The sequence below is a fragment of the Salvia splendens genome, chromosome 1, assembly GCF_004379255.2.
Source record: "Salvia splendens isolate huo1 chromosome 1, SspV2, whole genome shotgun sequence".
Classification (NCBI taxonomy): Eukaryota; Viridiplantae; Streptophyta; class Magnoliopsida; order Lamiales; family Lamiaceae; genus Salvia; species Salvia splendens.
The window spans coordinates 33,997,674-34,017,894 of NC_056032.1; the positions used below are offsets into that span (position 1 = coordinate 33,997,674).

General features: G+C 35.8%; 1 protein-coding gene across 1 annotated transcript; it reads left to right on the forward strand.

Annotated features, from left to right (window-relative positions):
- The first annotated feature begins 1,930 nt into the window (after positions 1-1,930).
- LOC121747927 (1,4-alpha-glucan-branching enzyme 2-2, chloroplastic/amyloplastic-like) lies at positions 1,931-14,778 on the forward strand. The gene is made up of 22 exons (XM_042142092.1): positions 1,931-2,307; positions 2,964-3,118; positions 3,524-3,819; positions 4,120-4,218; positions 5,010-5,052; positions 5,616-5,675; positions 5,946-6,026; positions 6,202-6,318; positions 6,789-6,872; positions 7,337-7,458; positions 7,580-7,699; positions 8,634-8,763; positions 8,843-8,953; positions 10,106-10,234; positions 10,729-10,832; positions 11,232-11,376; positions 11,891-12,038; positions 12,114-12,214; positions 12,712-12,789; positions 13,720-13,875; positions 14,002-14,076; positions 14,209-14,778. The coding sequence occupies exons 1-22, from the start codon at positions 2,172-2,174 to the stop codon at positions 14,344-14,346; spliced, it is 2,628 nt and encodes an 875-aa protein (XP_041998026.1). The 5' UTR covers positions 1,931-2,171; the 3' UTR covers positions 14,347-14,778.
- The last annotated feature ends 5,443 nt before the right edge of the window (positions 14,779-20,221 follow it).

Consider the following 20,221-nt stretch of genomic DNA (forward strand, 5'->3'; position numbering starts at 1 on the left):
AAAGGCACCCACCCAACCGTTGTACTCGAGGCCGTTGCCGACTACCGACTTTGGATCTGGCACGCATACTTCGGGGTCCCTAGCTCGAACAACGACGTAAACGTGCTCCACCAGTCCGACCTCTTTACCGAAGTTTTGGATGGTAAAGCGCCGGCCATCAACTTCGTCGCCAACAACCGGCTGTATAAAATGAGGTACTATCTCGCCGACGACATCTACCCGAAGTGGTCGACCTTCGTGAAGACGTGCAGCAGGCCTGCGAACCCAAAGCAGGCTCTTTTCACACAGAAGCAGGAGGCTGCGCGCAAGGATGTGGAGAGGGCGTTCGGGGTTCTCCAAGCGCGCTTCAACATCATCAAAGCCCCGATTCGTTCGTGGTTCATGGAGAGCATGGTCGACATCATGTATACGTGCATAATCTTGCACAACATGATTGTCCGAGACGAAGGACCCGATGCGGGAAATTGGTTCGACCCCGAATCCCCCGGAAGCTCAACCGCAAGTAGTCCACCGCGAAGTGGAGCGCATCCGTCTATACAAGAACTGTTGGCTATTAGGGCAAGGACATGCGACTCTAGCGCCCACACCCAACTTCAAGAGGATCTAATTGAGCACATTTGGGAAAACTTTGGCAGAGAAGATTAAATTATGTCATTTTTATTTTTTTAGAATTTTAATTATGTCTTTTTTTCTTTTTTTTAAGTTTAAGTTGTAATGTTGTTTTAATTTTAATGAATTGTGTTTGTTTAAATTGAATTGGGTTGGAAAAAAAATAAAAAATAAAATTGAATGAATAGTAATTAAGGGACGGAATAAGGGACGGAGCGTTGCAGGTTCCGTCCCTTAGAGCATCCACAATAGCGCCTAGCGCACCGCCTAGCCGAGCGCCGGCGCTAGGCGGTGCGCTAGGCGATCTATTGCAGCCGCCTAGCGGATTTCGCGAAAAAAAACCGCCTAGCGCTCGGCGGTTCCGCGGTGCTACGCGGTGCTAGGCGGTGCGCTAGGCGATCCGCTAGGCGCTATTGCAGCGTCCGGATCGCCTAGCGCACCGCCTAGCGCGAATTTTTAATTTTTTTTTTGTTTCCGAAACACTATATATACGCGACTTGCCTGTCATTTTCATTCGCACCACTTGTATTAACGAGTACTCTCTCTATCTAAATTTCTGTACAAGATCAACAACGGTAAATGGATCTCAACAACGAGCCTACTTCAGGGAGTAGCGGATCTCAAACTCCCCCGATCCCCGTGGGAGGTGGATGGAGTCAGATGCCCCCATACTACAACATGTACCCGTGGCAGCAGATGATGCCCGGGATACCAGCGGGGGAGTCCGCCGGGGGCGTTTCCGGCGATGTCGGGGTGGGCACCCAGTGTCCAGATGCCGGGGTGGGCACCCGGGATGCAGATGATGCCCGGGGGGTACCGACGACGCAGGGGACGCCCGCGACACAGGGGACGCCGGGGGACGTCTATCGCCCCAGTTTTGATTTTTCGACTGGTTCGTCGCACACATCGACGCCAACGGAGGCTGCGCCTCCGGCCCAGTTTGACAATTAAATTTCGCATATTGTGTGATTGTTAATTATTTCATTTTGTATATATTTGTTAATAGTGATGTGGATATTATGTGGCTAGACTATGGCTGGACTATTGCTGGGCTATTTGCTTGTTTTGATGATATGACAGGAGGATTTTTAGTGTTGATGATGTGGCAGTGGCTAGGCTATGGTTGGGCTATTGCTGGGCTATTCCTATTGTGGATGGCCTTAGTTAAGGGATGGAGGAGAGGAAAAAAGGATAGTGGAACTTTCAAATAGTAGTTAAGGGATGGTTTAAGGAACGGTATAAAGACTGGTTTAAGGAACGGTATAAAGACAGCGCAGTAGATGGTTTCAAACAAACATCAACCGATATTTATGAAATCACTCGAATAGACGATGCAGCATAGGCCACACACACCCAATCTCGCCATGCAGTCATCCTCACACGTTCCGCCTCTTCTTTGGTTTCCCCATTATTAATAATAATACTCCCTACTTACTTGCTTCTCGCTCCACACGGATTTCATGGCGCTTCTTGAATTCGCTGCAGATCTGCACTAGACTATAGATTTCCGTTTAATTTTTTGTTAATTGCTTTTTTTTTTGTTTAAAAAAAAACATCGGAAAATGGTTTACACGCTCTCTGGCGTGCGCTTGCCCGGGGTGCCATCGGCCTACAACCTCGGAAGCAATGGCTGGAACTCGCGCGCCGCCGATAGGACACCTCGCGTCTCGCTGATTGTTAAGAATAAATCCAATTCTCGTGAGTGTGGATTCATTCCCCTCTTTGTGTGTAAGAGGTGGTGCTGGTGTTAGTTTATTTTATTGTTCCGTTGCTGAAACTAATTGAAAAATATACAATTCCTTTTGTTTGGGACCACCACCCAGGCCTGGTGAGTGGTGATTGTATGGATGAACATTTTGTGCTCTTTTAGACTTAGCGGTGAACTTTATAAATCTGCAATTGGTGTTTTGTGGGATCATTATTGGATCTTAAATTTTGTGGATGTGGTTTCGCGTCTATTGCCCTCTGTTTTTTTTTGTGAACTCAGAGTGTATGAAATTCTGAATAATTTGTAGAGAAGCAATAGAGTTGATGGTTTCTATTCGTTCTTAGATGGATTAGGAGTTAGCGGCTGTTTTAGCCCTCTGGTTGTGGCTTAGTAAATCAGCTGAAAGAACTGCAGCAAATAAGTTAATTAAACGTGTAATAGAAAACGTTTATAGTAGGGAAAAAGTGGAGGATGATATCTGCACTGATAGGTCATATTGGGCTATGATGAAGTTAATTGCTTCTTTGGAGGGGCTCTCTGGTAGACACACTTTAAATATTTTATCTTCCCTTTCTGTTTTAAGCACTTATCAAAGGTAGGGTTTCAACAATCTGTATTCTCGCTGATTTTTGTGCTTTTTTTACAGGGAAGATTTTTGCTGGGAAGTCATACGAGTCTGGCTCCCAGTCATCAATGGCAACTACATCAGAGAAGGTTTTAGTTCCAGGCACTGAGAATGATGACCCCTTGTCTCCAACCCAGGAATTGGAGGTCCATGAGACAGTTTCAGATAATCCCAAGGCATGTCTGCTAGTTAACCTTACTTGAAACATAACCCTGGACTGAGTAGAAAATAATTCATACCACCACACCACTTACATGACTATTCAGAAGAAAGACAATGTGAGAGAGCAGAAAACTAGTACTAACAGAAGGACTTAGGCAGAAAATATTATTGTTGACTTATAAACCGAGCCAAGTTTGCAGTTGCATTTTGGGTACTTGTTTGAGCTTCTTAGTTATGGCAATAAGCACTAATCTTGGAAACTGTCTTATAGTCTTCAGTGTCCATTATCTATGCTCTAAAACTTTATTATAGATTGAACCTGTTGCGACTTTGTAATAGGTGTGCAGTAAGAAATGTTTGAAACTGCAAAATCTTCTCCATTCATTGATTCCATGTTTCCCTGTGATTTTTGTTTCCAGATATCCGGCGAAATAGAAAGTTCAGAAACAAAACATGGACTTAAAGTTGACGATCAAGAAAATATAATCGAGCTCAGTTCCAGTGAAGTTATCACAGGGGAAGATCCCGCTTCTGCACAACTACCAGATGCACATCTTGAAGCAAAAGCTGAAGGGACATCAGATTCAACGTATGAAACAACAACCAGTGAATCTATGAGGATAAGAGGGAAGATCATTCCTCCTCCTGGTACTGGTCAGAGGATATATGAAATAGATCCAATGTTGGGCAGTCACCGCCAGCATCTTGATTATCGGTAAGTTAGTATAGATAACTTTGTTGGAAAAATCAGTTTGCTAGAAAGTTAAAGTGTTATACAAATTATATTTTACTTTCTTAAAGTTTTGTAGTGAAATAATATCTTCTATCTTGAACATTATATCCTCTCTCCTCTTACAAATTAGGATCATAAATATATTACTTCCTCCGTCCAATTAGGATCATAAATATATTAGTATTTGATATTTCTGAAAGTTATTTTTTTGTAGTTTCTAGTGAAGCTGCAAGTTGTAAGTTGACCAATTTGATTATTTCACTAAACATGTTATCTTTCCAGGTATGACCAGTATAGAAAACTGCGTGCAGCAATTGACAAGAATGAAGGTGGATTGGAGGCCTTTTCTCGTGGTTATGAGAAATTTGGTTTTGTTCGCAGGTTTGTATGCTGGGCATTTTTATTTTGTTCTATTGATATGTTGACAGCCATCCAGAGACAATCATGGTTTTAGAATCTGTTTGCACATATGGAATAAGAACTTATGAAAGTTCATTCCATGTGTTTTCACTACGTCTTGAAAGGGAACATCCATATAGTTGAAGATACTAATTTTAGTAGAAAGTTGATGTGTAAGAATGTGCACGCACTTGGGTAGTGTTTGTAGTATAGGAAGTTAAGAGGAGTTCTTCATCCACCATTCATGCTCAATCTGGAGAAGGCTTACATATCCATATTTCATATAGGCATCTTCATATAACTACTAATGATGCTGTGCCGCTGACTATGGCAATCCAATAATTTCTCCATCATGACAAGACACCACTGGAGAAAATTTCTTGGGAAACCATTCCACATGTTTTCTGGAGAAGGAAATGCATCATGTACCCATGGGATATTTAATATTGAGTACTGACAGCCATATCAGAATAGACTATAGAGGTTCGTAAAAAGCTGACTACTGTGATTTCTCAGAGCAGAAACTTAGTCCTTAGTAATCTGTTAGTGGGAAGACAAAAATATGAAAACTCAACAAGAATTATAAATCATGTTTAAAGTGTTAATGCTTTTGTATTGAATTTTGAGAAGCTATAACTTTTTATCATCCAGTTCACCTATTACTACTATAATATAGTTATCTTTGTGTGTAAAGAAATGCATATTTTACTTGATTAAAGAAACCTGAGTGTTATGATAGTCCTACCCTAATTTCCAGTAAATCTTATTGACAGTGAGACAGGTATTACTTACCGCGAATGGGCACCTGGTGCCAAGGTTAGTGCTGCTCATTATTTTGCATAAGTTGATATATGCATTCTTTCAGTTCAACCAGTCCTCTTTTCTCCTCCTCTTCTTTGTTACTCCGTCCACCATGAGCGTGCAACAGTTTCCTTATTAGACGTCCACAAAGAGTGCGCAACTTTCCTTTTTTGAATACATCTCATTATAATTTACCTTCACATTACTTCTTATTTCCTACCTATGGCCCACCATCTTTATTCAATATATACCCTTGTTGGGACACTTTCTCTTCTAGCCAAATATCTACATGACATTTTATTAAAACTCGTGTCACCCCAAATGTTGCACACTCTTAGTGGATGGAGGGAGTACAATTTAACAAACAAGCTGATAAATACCTGATGAAACCCCTCATAATTTGCTTCTTGCCCTAGTCTTTTGGGCGTCATAAGAGTTTTGGGTTCTATCTGCCTAAACTAGTCACATGTGAAATATGCTTGATTCTTTCATTTATTGGCTCTTTCAATATCTGCCAACTTTCTTTTTTATCTCTTTTATTTTATTGCTGCTATATATTGACAATTCTTACCGTGCAGTCAGCTGTACTTATTGGAGATTTCAACAATTGGAATCCTAATGCTGATGCCATGACTTGTGTAAGCTTTTCTTCCCCCTTTTGCTATTCAACATTCTCTTGACATTCAGGGATTCATATTATTGGACAAACATTTTTCATATGCTTCAGCACTCACAATTTGAATACAAAGCTGCTTTTCGTTTTCTTTTGTCTTTGCATTGTTAGACCACTACCAAATCTTGGTTGCATGTGGTTTGCATTGCTAAGACTGTTCTCTCATTTCCATGTTGCATGATGATCAACTTCATGAATATTTGCCACATGATTAATCTGAAAGAGTTTATTCCAGAATGAATTTGGTGTTTGGGAGATCTTCTTGCCAAACAATGCTGATGGTTCTCCTGCTATTCCGCATGGTTCCCGTGTGAAGGTAATATCCATTTATATGAGTTCATGATAGTATTTCTCACTTAAATCTCTGACTGTACTTGAACACTATCACAATCACAAAATCTTAAATCTCAATCACTTGTGGTTCTTACTTTTTTGTGGTACTATTGACAAGATGCTAATTAGCATATCTATAATATAATATTCAAATGTAGATCCGTATGGATACTCCATCTGGCATGAAAGATTCTATTCCAGCTTGGATCAAGTTCTCGGTTCAGGCTCCTGGGGAAATTCCATTTAATGGAATATATTATGATCCTCCAGAAGAGGTATTCATGATTTTTCTCTGATATGCTTGTAATATTTATTGCCTCTTCGGTAGTTGATCCACCTTTATGGATGACTGGTAAACTAGAAAACAAGGGGAAAATAAGTGACTCAGTTTTCTGAAGTGGACACTATCATATTCTAAATCTGAGTAGATTGCTGTTTCTTGACATTTCGCAATGTCTACCGTATATATATATTAATAATAGATACAGTGATCATGCATGAATAAGTTTAAGTGTTGCACTAAGAGTTTTGCTCTCCAAGTCAGAAGAGAATAAATCCAATTTCATGCGTTTCGTCCTCAGACTGCTATCGGCTATGAAGCAATGTGCTACAGCCGGATCCTTTCCTTGTTTCTTGTCTGTCAGGGATAAGGGATGAGTAGTCATTTACCTGATGTAGTTTTCTTTTAGATTTCGTATGTTCTCAGGCCTCAGCTAATGATGCACTAACTATACTTTTTTTGCAGGAAAAACATGTATTTGAACATCCTCGTCCAATGAAACCAAAATCACTGCGGGTATATGAGTCTCATGTTGGAATGAGTAGTAAGGTATGCTTCTATTCTCTAAAAATCTTATAAGTAAATTCAACTAGGTACCGTATCTGGTACCTTTTCTTTTGATTATGAATAACTTAGCCAACTTCATTATCTTATTAATGAAAATCCATTTCCTCCTCAACAACTAAAAGAAAATTCATGAAATGCAGAACAGAACTCAGCAGAAGCATACGAGTATTAGATGAAAGATCCTTTTGAAATGGTTAACAAAAGTTGTAAAAAAAATTATTTGCCATAGATCTGGCTCTTGAAACGCATCAGACAATCCATAAACTTTTGAATGAATTACGATGTGTTCTTCTCTTTGAATTAGTTGTGCCAACTCAAGAAGTTGGGACATATAACCTTTGCCATGGACTAGTAAAAAGTTAATTAGAATATTTAGATTTCCTATATTATACTGTTTCATGTTCAAATGCAGAACTTACCTGTTTTATTGTTGATGTTGGATGCAGGATCCTGTTATCAATACGTACGTAAACGTCAGAGACGAAGTGCTCCCTCGCATCAAGAAATTGGGGTATAATGCTGTTCAGATAATGGCGATTCAGGAGCATTCGTATTATGCAAGTTTCGGGTAATATGCCTCACTCTAGTTATGATTTTTTTCCTTATATAGAGCCATACTGTATCCTCATCTTCTACTTTTTCTGCACTGTGGCTGCTGATATATTTTTTTTATCTCATTCTTGTCTCAGCTACCATGTGACGAATTTCTTTGCACCAAGCAGTCGCTTTGGGACTCCAGATGAGCTTAAGTCTTTGATAGATAGAGCTCATGAATTGGGCTTGCTTGTTCTGATGGATATTGTGCACAGGTATTCCCAAAATAACAATCATTGAAGTATAAGCAAGAATGTTGTCTCTAAATTACATATGGCTGACTAGCATCATCTTCTCCACTGGGATGTTATTGGAGGAGCTCATTTCAGTTTTGGATATTCCAGTCTGCTATCTGGAGTATTAGTCAGTACGATATGCATCAAGAATTAAAAAGTTAGAAGTTTAATTATTAGAAGTGTAGAATATCATCTTTAAATTTTAAAAGTCAAGAAGTCTATCTTCAAATGTTATCTAAGTCTATCTTCAAATGTTATCTTATTTCCTTTGTATTCTGAGAGTCCTATAAATAAGTCCCCAAAAGTTTGAGAGCACTGTTGAATCTTGAATTTAGTTTAAGGAATGTAATTTACCGTTTGGCCTCATTAGAATGATTGACCTCATAAGAGAATTGTTTATTATTATTTATTTCAATTCATTACAGTCTGTTTTCCATCTATTTTTGGTTCTTACTATTCCTGCCAGCCTCCCTCGCTTCTTTTCTATAACACAGTCTTACTTTATTATGACATTTTATCAGAACCCCTGAATTTTTCCTGGGAGATCCCAGTGATCATCAGTTTGGGTGGTGTTTTGAGAACTCAAATTATCTTTGTTGAAGAATTTGGAGACTGGACTGGATGTTCTGCCGCATTAATTGTTTATGCAAGCATCTTAGTGGATAGCTATTCTGATAATCCATCTTGCTGCAGTGCTGCTTTATCGAAGAAAGAGCTCTTTGTCTTTACCAAAGAGTTATAGAGTAAATTTGATCTCTATGTTCTGTTTGTCTTGAAAAATTTATTTTGATTTGGTTTTCACTGGAGGGGGTGGTGTTTCTATATTTCTATTGCATCTCTTGTTGCTGTTTCTGTGTGAATCAAAGAGCTTTTGTCATTCATTTGTCAATTGACTGAAATTTAATGTCTGCAGTCATGCATCAAATAATACTTTGGATGGATTGAACATGTTTGATGGCACTGATGCCTGTTACTTTCACTCTGGATCGCGGGGTTATCATTGGATGTGGGATTCTCGTCTTTTTAACTATGGACAGTGGGAAGTATGTACTGTATAGATATCAATTATACAACAAAATCTGCAACTGTTATTCTGTTTGTCTAATGCATCCTCAATCGTAGGTCTTAAGGTTTCTTCTCTCTAATGCAAGATGGTGGTTAGATGAGTATAAGTTTGATGGATTCAGATTTGATGGGGTGACATCCATGATGTATACCCACCATGGTTTAGAGGTATTATCTTTTTGGTTAACGTATCTGTTCATTTATTGAGGAATGTGGTTAATCATGCAATTAGTAATCTATGACATCATATATAATGCTCACCTAGAAAACTTTTATTCCACCAGTGGCCAGTACAATATTTGTTTCTTAAAGGAACACAAAAGTGGTAGTACAATCTGGTAGTTAAGTGAAGAAAAAGGAGAACGGAGTGCCAATTATTGTCAACCTAACTGAAAGATTCACGAACTTCATTTTAATTCTCAAATTTGTGTAAGATTTGAAATTATGTTGATCGAACTTTCTTCTGCATTATCAAATATTGTTTTCATGACTTCTTTCACACCTATTGCAAGCATACCAAACTAATTTGTTTACTTTCTCTATCCAGCATAATCTCTAAATTCCAATCCTTACCTTTTCTAGCTTGCCCAAAACTCCTGTCACGATTTGTACTAAATTATTAAAGTCATGGTACAGACATTTGTTTCTTTTTCTTTTAGATTCAAGCTTTTTGATGATCTGTCAACTAGTCAAGTATTGCTCCTTGAATCTTTTTTCAACTGCAATAGGGTTTGTCGTTTACTCCAGAATGCTGCTTATGTTTTGGGGCAATTTTCTGCACCCCAGCCTAGTATCCACAAGTTGAACTTTATTCTTCTAATTTATACCACTTGTTAAACAAAAAACATGTGAGGAAAAGAAAAATAAAATAAAATTCATTTGTGACAGTACCAGTCGGTTTGGTCTGTGAGGTTCCCATACTTTCTCTTCCAAGCATCCTTTTTCTTGGATGCTTGATCGGAAAGATTCTCTTATTTGTCATCAAATAAAAATTTTGTCATGTACTAAATGGATATTCAACATCAGCATCTATTTTGAACTTTTTCCATTTATGCTATTTCATCTGGTCCCAGGTAGATGATATAATCTAGACTGTTCACTCACAAGTTCTGTACCGATAAACCATAACAGATTGTGAGCTAACTTAAAATGATGTAACTCAGCATGAATATAAGACTAGCCTTAAGCCTGCGTTGAGTTTGCCATTCCCGCAATAGAATCCTGTTTCTAGAAGCCTTTGAGCATAATTTGGTTTATGCCCTGCTCTTAATGTTAATCAGTAATATCCAGAGTTCAGACTAATGTATTCTTTGATGAAAGGTGGCATTTACTGGGAACTACAACGAGTACTTTGGGTTCGCAACAGATGTTGATGCAGTGGTCTATTTGATGCTTGTCAATGATATGATTCACGGGCTCTTTCCTGAAGCTTTGACAATAGGTGAAGATGTAAGTGTGTAGATTTAACATAAAACAAAGTATGTCATGGCGTCATACCTTGTTTATTTGTTCAGTCTGATTGTTTGGATGTTTTTGGGTTGGGTGAGACTGAAGAAGCTGGATTTGTTGAAATAAGATCTTTAAGTGGTAAAGATTATAAACAGGAGTATTTTTTTCTCTAAAAAGTAGTTGCACACATACTTTTTCTGATGTCTTAAGCAATCAGTTCAAATATTTTTCATTATCACTTTTCAGTTTTTTCTTGTTCATATCCCTGGTTAACAAAAGAATCACTATGCCTGCAACTTGCAAGCGGTAAACCTTTGCTAAAATCCTTTGTTATTCTAAAGTTGCATTAATTTTTCTGTACTTATGAAACCGTTGATGGTTTCCTTCATATGCCAATGCTTTGTCACAATAACAATCATTATTATTCTGAAAAGACAGTATCTATTTTGATGTCTGCACGTGGCTGTCCTTAATCGTATATTCTCTTATTTCAGGTCAGTGGAATGCCAGCCTTTTGTATTCCTCTTGAAGATGGAGGTATTGGATTTGACTATCGTCTGCACATGGCTATTGCCGATAAATGGATTGAGACTCTCAAGTATGTGCCCTTGACACTCTAATAATACCTATGTACTGACTATAAAACGATAAATCTCATTCCTTCCTTTAAGGCAATTTTTCTTGGTGATATGACTATAATATTGGGTGATTTGATGCTATCAGTGGATTTCTCTTTTACCTATTTTCTATTTTCCACTAAGTTTATAAAGACAGCAACTAATTAGAAAAATAGCTATTATCTACATGAGTCGAATGCAATCTATTTTGCCACTATATAACCTCAATTTTATGAACAGGACCTCTTAACCTTCATATATTCTAAGTTGGAAAATTAACTTCTAACTCTCCGCAATTTACATTAATTTTATATTTTATATTGGGACCACATAATGCTTTTACAATCCAGTGTCACTCTTCCCTTACTCTTTTGATTCAGGAAAAGGGATGAAGATTGGAAAATGGGAGATATTATACACACACTTACAAACAGAAGGTGGAATGAAAAATGTGTCGCCTATGCAGAAAGTCATGACCAAGCTCTTGTTGGTGATAAAACCATTGCATTTTGGTTGATGGATAAGGTCAGAATATGTTTTTATGTTGCCAATATGTAATTGTTACTTCTATACTTGAAAGCATGTAGGACTAATATAGTTGCACTCGTTAGCTATCTAGAAAATTTATTCTCGCATTGCACATTTTAATCCGTGTTTGTTCAATAGTTCCAACTTATTGTCTTAAAGAGAAGATATATTTTGCTTTCTCTAGAAACTGTGAGTATATAAATATTTACACATATATCATGAATGAACTAATTACGGCTTCAACAAAAATAAGGAAAATTGTGAGAATATGGTTATTTGAACCAAGGACGAAATATCTTCTATATCTTCAGAAGCCAGGGTTCCAAAAATGAAGATCAATTGAACTGACTAGTTGCCGTTTCTCTAGTTGCAACCACTTCCATTCTTCTCAGGAGAAGTTATAAATACATATTGACGCCATAACAAATATACTGAATATCTTGATGATGATATTGTGTGCCACTATGATGTACTAGTATAAACTTATTCTTGCGTTCTGGATCTGTCTCAGGATATGTATGATTTCATGGCTTTGGATAGACCATCCACACCTGTAATAGATCGTGGAATAGCATTACACAAGATGATCAGGCTTATAACAATGGGATTGGGTGGGGAAGGATACTTAAATTTTATGGGAAATGAATTTGGACATCCTGGTAGGTGCACATGAAAAATTTGCTGCGCTAAATGAATCATAAGTACTCTCTGACTGTCCTTTTAATGCGAATCAGAGTGGATAGACTTTCCCAGAGCCGATCAACATCTTCCTGATGGCACAGTAATCCCAGGAAATGGGTTCAGTTATGACAAATGCAGGCGTAGATTTGATCTGGTAAGTTTTAATGAGTTTAGACTTTAGTTACTTTTTCAAGTTGTTAGAATTGCTTGAGCAACTTGTGCTCTCTTGGTCTCTCAACTGTTGGACTATGACAGCCAAATACTTATATGGTTGATATTGAATTAAAATAGGAATACTAAAACAAGAAACATGGCCCTAAGGACTCAAAAAAGTAAATCTTAGTTCTTTGCAAGGTATTTTACCTTCTATATTGGCTATAAAATTGATTTCAAATAGGAATACTAAAACAGGAAACATGGCCCTAAGGACTCAAAAAAGTAACTCTTGATTCTTTGCAAGGTATTTTTCCTTCTATTTTTGTATACTTTCCACAATGAAGTTAGTATAATACGATAAAATCCTATGTTGAATAATCAGCTTTGATTTACTTTGTGCAAAGATATTTTGTGGAGCACTTCTGGGTTACATCATCATTAGAGATCCCTGCAGCAGTTGCATCTTTTCTTTAATGAACATCGATGTATATGCAGGGTGATGCAGACTATTTGAGATATAATGGATTGCAAGAATTTGATCGAGCGATGCAACATCTTGAAGAAAGATACGGCGTATGTATTTTTTGCTCTGAGTTTCCTTGCATTATTTAAACTAAGGGTATCTTTTTGCCCCTTTCTGGTAACTATAGATATTATACAAACAATAATTTTTTAGTGAATCTGAAGACGAAAAAAGCCATTATCAGGTAACAAAAGTGAAATCTGGCCACTAATAAAAAAAAGTCGAAGTATCCACATTTACTATTTTACTACTGCTACTATTTAGCCACACTTTATTTGATTTCTTCACAACTAAGAAGGCTATAAGTGTGCGTTGAAGTAAAAAAAAAATGCAATTCTTCACACTTAAAAGAGTGTTTAGGGTAGTGAATTACAGCAATCACAATCTAGTGTATTCTTAATTGTGAAACTATAGAACAAAATCACTAATTCACAACCAATGCATTATTGGTTGTATATGGCGATAAGGGTCGCTATAGCTAAAGAGTAATTTTGTGATTGTGCATAAATTATTGGCTTATTTTTACTTGAAACCTCACCTGTTTATAACCTCACCTATTTATTTTTACTTCAAAAAGACTAGTGGATAATTTTACTTTTGTTATATGATAATGGATGCTTTTAGGTATTTACACATAATTTTATTTATGGATTCAAGTGTGTTAGCATAGCATTCTGCTTATATAGATTCGGAAAATCAACATTCATGTTGTAATTGCTCCTCTTGTTTCATATATGATGTATTGATAATAGCCATATCCGGTTAAGCTTGTGGTTGGACATGCAAAAAATATTTCTTTAAAAACCAGAAAACATACTACCTGTGTCTGGTAAGAGCCTGTGAATATTTTCTTGAGCTTGCTCCCTCTTAACTAAAACCATCAAGAGAACTGTTCTCAATCAAGACTCCAGTTTTAAATGCATTTGAGTTTATTTTCTTAGGTAAAAGAGGATGTAAACAGCCAAAAATTGTTTTTGCAGTTTATGACATCAGAGCATCAATACATATCCAAGAAAGATGAAGGAGACAGAATAATTGTATTTGAGAGGGGTGACTTAGTCTTCGTCTTTAATTTCCATTGGAGTAATAGTTATTCAGATTACCGGGTTGGCTGCTTGAAGCCAGGAAAATACAAGGTACTTTGAGAAAACAATTGATTTAGTGTTGTAATAGAGTATTGTTTTTATTCTTATTGATTTGTTGATACAGTTGTTGTTTAGCCCTTGAAGAAACAATTTTAAAAGCATGACCATATATTTCAGGTTATCTTGGACTCAGATCATTCACTATTTGGAGGCTTCAACAGAATTAGCCACAGTGCAGAGTATTTTACATTTGTAAGTTAATGCCTTTAAGTTGTCACTGGTGTTCGACTAGTGGAAGTATAATTTATTTTCTTTGTGCTATCAATATTAGGTTTGTTACCCTTTCGATCATACTAATATCATTTTTACTAATAATCTTAACAGGAAGGGTGGCATGATGACCGACCCCGTTCATTCTTAGTCTATGCACCTTCGAGAACAGCAGTGGTGTACGCATTAGTAACAGATGAACCAGAACCTGTTGATGTTGCTGGTACTGAAATTAGTATTGTTGAAGTCTAGCTTTGTAGCTGAGGTGTTGGTGATTCTGGCTTGTAACAACACCTTGCTTTTCTGTCCGTTGCAACAATATGGGGCTTGCAAACTCTTGAAGAAGCAGAAACTAAGTCGGAAAAAAAATGGAAACAGCAGGTGCGCTAATTTAACTTGTATCCTCAGGTGGCTATGTTAAGATTGTCTGAGTAATAAATAATCCATCGTCAACTAAACCTCCGTGTATGAGATTCTAGATTGAGTTTTTCCATCAGATCTACGAGGAGATTACGCATCTGGTTTGGCCCTTATAATGAATTAAGAATGAATATTCCGACTCGGATGCATGTCTCCATGTATATTCCTTTGTATACGTATTTATGCTGTAGCTGGTCCTTTTTGAGCCTGACTTTGATTTACATGAAATAATGAGAGCCAAGCATGTGTTTCTCATTAGTGAAATATATTTTCGTGCCTAAACTTGTTATGAGTATGCTTATTACATTATATGCTACATCTATTTAGAATAAATATAAAGTCGTAATCTCTAATTAAATAGCAAGAAAGCGTATCACGAGATGATGCAAACAGACAGTGTTAAGATTTTTATGATGGCAATTGAAGATCCAAACAAATAGTGTTGCAATTGAAGATCCAAACAAATAGTGTTGCAATTGAAGATCCAAACAGATAGTGTTAAGGTTTTTATTTTGGGCTTAATATAAGTTGAATTACGTATATTAAGCTAAAAGCACCCAAGGATGCATAGAAAAATCTTAGATGTAAATATCTGTTAAATAAATTATTTTTTTGTTATTAGACATAATATATTTTCTGGTCAGGGAGTCACTTTTCTTCAAAATTAAATAGAAATTCAGATGCATAATAATCTGATAATCCTATTTCCCATAATTTTCACCCAAACTTTGTTGTCTAAAAGTTTGTCTAATTTAATAATTTTAGCAGTTTAAAAGCATGGCATTTGGACAGGAATATATGACTTGAACACCTGATTTATTTTGGTTAGAGGGAAGCATCTTACCAAATGAGCTGCTCTTCATCATGAGCTGCGCTTCATCATCATTAACCATACATCCATTATACAAATTTTTTTTTATTAACTGGACTCCTCATCCATAACACTAAGCTACTTGGTCTCAATTGTGGAAGGTGGCTGCTTGTCTTAGTTGGCCTAAATTGTGAAAAGTAATAATTGGTTTGGCACGAGTCAGCATAATTGATAAAGTAAAAGAGAGATAGATAGAAAAAGTTTTTAAAGTATTGTTAGTGGAAAATTAGTCTCATTTCACTAGAGAGAAAAAAAGTTTTCAATATTAGAATGTTCATACTTTTCAGGGACGGATTAAAAAGGAAAGAGTTTATACTTTTCAGTAACGGAAGGAGTAATATATATTTTTTTAAAATAAAAATTTTGCCTAAATTTAAGGAGTAATATATATTTTTTTAAAATAAAAATTTTGCCTAAATTTTTATACTACTAGTTTCTATTGTATATGTATAACTGGAGATATATATATGCAGTAATTTTGTAGGGCATCCACTTATAGTAATTTCGTATGCCCTTAGTTGGGATGTTTCGCCAATTTATAAGACTAGACTTGTAATTCGAATATTTATTATTACAGTATCTATAACGGAAATAGGTATATTAGGAAAGTATATTTTTCATTTTTTTCAAAATGGTAAATATACCTTCTTAAAAAGTACTAGTAATTTTTTTAAAAAAAAGATAAATTGAAAAAATATATAAAAAAATAACTATCATATTTAACTTTTATGCGTAGAAGAGATAAATATATATCTTCAAAATTAAAAAACCTTCTCAAATGCCCTTTCTATTAAAGAATGAGTTGTATATCTTTTTCAGTTTACCTTCTAGTTTTGGAATTCACTAGTATTTCTTAAGAATGTATATTTAGACCATCTCTAATGATACACTAAAATCCAAAATGGAGTAAGCAATTAGATCCAATGATACTTCAAAATCAATTTCATTTTTAGCTTTTGAGTAGTAAAATGTAGTACTCCCTTTGTCCATAAAAAAATAGTTTCATTTGTGGATGACACATGCTTTAATGAGAAATTGGTAAGGTAAGGTAAGGTAAGAGAGAAAAGGGAAAAAAATAGGTAAAGTAAGAGAGATATGGAGAATAAATATGTAAAATATAGGAGAGATGAGAAAAAATAGGTAAAGTACGAGAGAAACTTTCTATTTTAAGAAATGAAACTATTTTTTTGTGGACATCCAAAAATGAGAAAATTAGACTATTTTTTGTGGACAAAGGGAGTATATACTTATTTTTAGATTTACACTAAAACAAAACCCTTTTTTTTCAAATTTTTGTGAGTAAAAATAGGTAAGTTTGAGTTTAGTGTAAATAGTTGAAGTAAAATCATTATTTAATTTAATATTACACTATGATGAATTTGAATTTAGTGTAAATAGTTGGAGATACTATTAATTTACGTCTTTCACTTGGAAATATACTTTTTGAATAGATAAATGAAAAATATAGCATTCTTAATGGAAATATATTTAATACAACATAAAATTATATTATAAAATTCACAAAAAAATCTCCAATGAAAATCCATATTCTATAAGAGTAGGCACGACAACAAAACACAACTTAATTAGTAACACATTTCCCTTTGAATTAGAGTAGGCACGACGACAAAACACAACTTAATTAGCCACACACTTCCCTTTCTATTAAGAGTAGGCACGACGACAAAACATAATTTAATTAATAACACGCTCCCCATTCAACTAAGAATAGGCACGACGATAAAATACAACTTAGTTAGTAACACACTTCCCTTTCTATTAAGAGTAGGCACGAGTACAAAACACAATTTAATTAATAACACATTTCCCTTCCAGTTAAGAATAAACACAACCACAAGACACAATATAATTAGTACTAACATACTCCCCTTTAAAATACTCACGTGTACTTTTAAGTCACCACAATTACACAACTAATAATTGCGAAACAATCATTAATCATTGTTACTCTCTATGTCTCATTCAAGATGACCACCTTTCCTTTTTTTTGTTAGTCCCAATCAAGATGGCCAATTTCCAATTTTGGAAATAACCCCCTCTCCTATCTCCTCATTAAAATATCCAACTACATTTTCCTCTTTACTTTATTCCACCTAACAATACTTCTTAAAATCTCGTGCCACTCAAGAATGTGGTCATCTTGAGTGGGACGGAGTGAGTATTTCTATATAAAGCTAGGCACTAGAATTTCAAATTTGGAAACAGCCAGCTGTAACTGATAGTGAAAAATATGTAATTCAAAAGACTCTATAGTCTGGTTTTACCAAACCGTCATTAATTTTTGGGTAAGCATTGCCACCTTGCATCACTAAGTACTACTAATAGTTGAGGATTCATTTTGTGTTTTCTAATTTGAATGAGAAATCTTTGGTCATATATAAATTTGTAATATATATCACACTTTCACCTAATTTCCAACTCTTAGGGTAATCATTATAATAATAGAAAAATGGTAACAACAATAATATACTCTCTCTGTCTTTACCCACGCAAACACTCACACTTCCATTCCATGTATTATTAACGTGGCAGAACCTCGTTCTATAGGTGTATCCTTTCTGTCACTCCCTCTTTTTCTACGTGAGGAGAAGATTTTCCCCTTCTACCAACTTTTTTGCACTATATATATGGAGTCGATGTGACTCATTTCTCACACACTTGCACAAAACTTGCTTTCATTTGAAAAAAGGCTCTTCCCCTCCTTAACTCTAAAAGGTGATCTTTTTAGAAAAGCTATAACAAGAGGGTTTAGGCCCTTTCTATATTTAATTAACATTACTTGCCTCTTTTATTTTTTTAATTCTTATCAAACTTTTTCAAGAATGTTTCTGTCTTTCTTTAATTAACATTAGTTGTGCACTCGCTTTGAACAGAAAATGAAAGACTTGAACTCGAAATTGGCGATGGAGAACTTCCTAATCATGCAACAAAATGAGAAGTTGAAGAAGATGACTGAGTTTTTCAGCCAAGAGAATCAGGCTCTTCTCAACGAGCTCAACCACCAACTCGCCGTCGCCGCTGCTGCCGGAATCCCCATCCCTCATGATCTCAATAGGCCGACCTCCACCTCCTCCTCCTCTGCCGCGGCCAACACCAGCTCCTCAAAGGCCAACAAGTGAGAAGGAGGCCACACCAATATGTTTTGTTTTGCTTATCATCAACATTTACTTTCCGTTTCTCTCAATTAGGGTCTCAATTCTTAGTTCGTTGTTGTTTGTCAAGTCTTTTCTTTGTTGTTGTTGTCTTTTATCACCCCGGTTCTAATTTGGTAATGAATAATTAATGAGTATTATGGAGTAATTATTATTGTCTCTCAAATGGATTCGATCTTTCCTATAATATTGATGTTGGCAACCCACTACCAATTGCTTGAAAAAATCCCTTTAGTAATTAATTTATTCTTTTTACAAATTATTCACGCAAACTGATATTAGTATTATTGAATAAATTGGTCTAATATACTTTTGGTATAAAATGATTATGCCAATTTTTTAGTCTGCTTATGTTTGGTATAAGATTAGAGGGAGTATTTATTTAAGAATCTAGTTATTAGTGAAACAAGCAGCTCTAACTTCAATACTTGTTAAAAAAACAAATTTGATTTTGTTCCCTTGTGCGTATGCGTTATCACACTGGAGGGCTACCGAAAGGCGCGACGACACACAAGAGGTGACGGAGGGCTACAGAAGGGCACGACATGCAGGAGGCGACGCGAGGAAAGGCGTGGCGGAGAATGTGCTAGGGGTTTGAGAAACCTTGCTATGGTGTGAGAGGGAATTGGGATTTTTAGAGAGGAAATAATTAACTAACCAATTATGTTGATGATAGTAACTGGGGTAGTAAGTTATGTTATTCAAGAATCAAGATTGAGTTTTAAAAGAAAATAACATTTTCTTTTTCTTTTATTGAGGGAATAGAATCAATGAAATTTGAACCTTAAACAAGCTATTTATATATAGGAGTTTGAACACATCTATAAATATCCCATCCAATCAACAAATATTTTCACACTCAAAAGCTTTATTTTTCACTTATCCAAATTACTTTTTTTTCTATCAATTTAAGCATGATTTCGATGGATCATTTTATAGAATACCATGCCAACGTTTTCCCTCCTCTTGCACCAATAACTCGGGGATACATTGACAAGCGACCGCAGTGGGAAGAGGACACCTTACGACGTTGTTTTCGTTTGCACCTAGAGTTATTTTGGCGCATCGCAAATACATTGGTGGTCCGTGACGAATACTTTTAACATGACCATAAGTTCTCGGTCAACCAAGTTTTACAACATAGAAAAAAATGCATGTATGCACTCCGACAACATGCCACTAGGTTAACTTCAGATATCTTCGGCGAGTTCATTTATGTATTTTTTGATTTTCAGTAAAAAAGTCATTTTTTAGATTTTAATAACACATTTAATTTGAACTAAATTGGTTCAAATTTAAAAATGAAAAAGAAATAAAAAGTGAGACCCGTGAATAATTAAGTTAAGAAATAATGGATTTTGAGTGTTATTTCTTGATTAAAAATAAGGTAAAAAGTAGGGTGAAATTCATAAATAATGAGCAAATGAATGATTTAAGAAATCGGACTGTGGATGCTCTTTAAGTTGTCAACATTGGAGATTAAATTTTTGGAGTAACATCACATATGCGTAGCTACGATGGAATTAATAATAGGAAATACTCTGTTATTTAGATGTATATGTTGATGATTGGTAATACTAAATGTTAGGCCGAGTATGTAATAGCAATTGAATACCGAAACAGATAGTATTAAGATTTTTATTTTGGGCATACAATAAGTTGG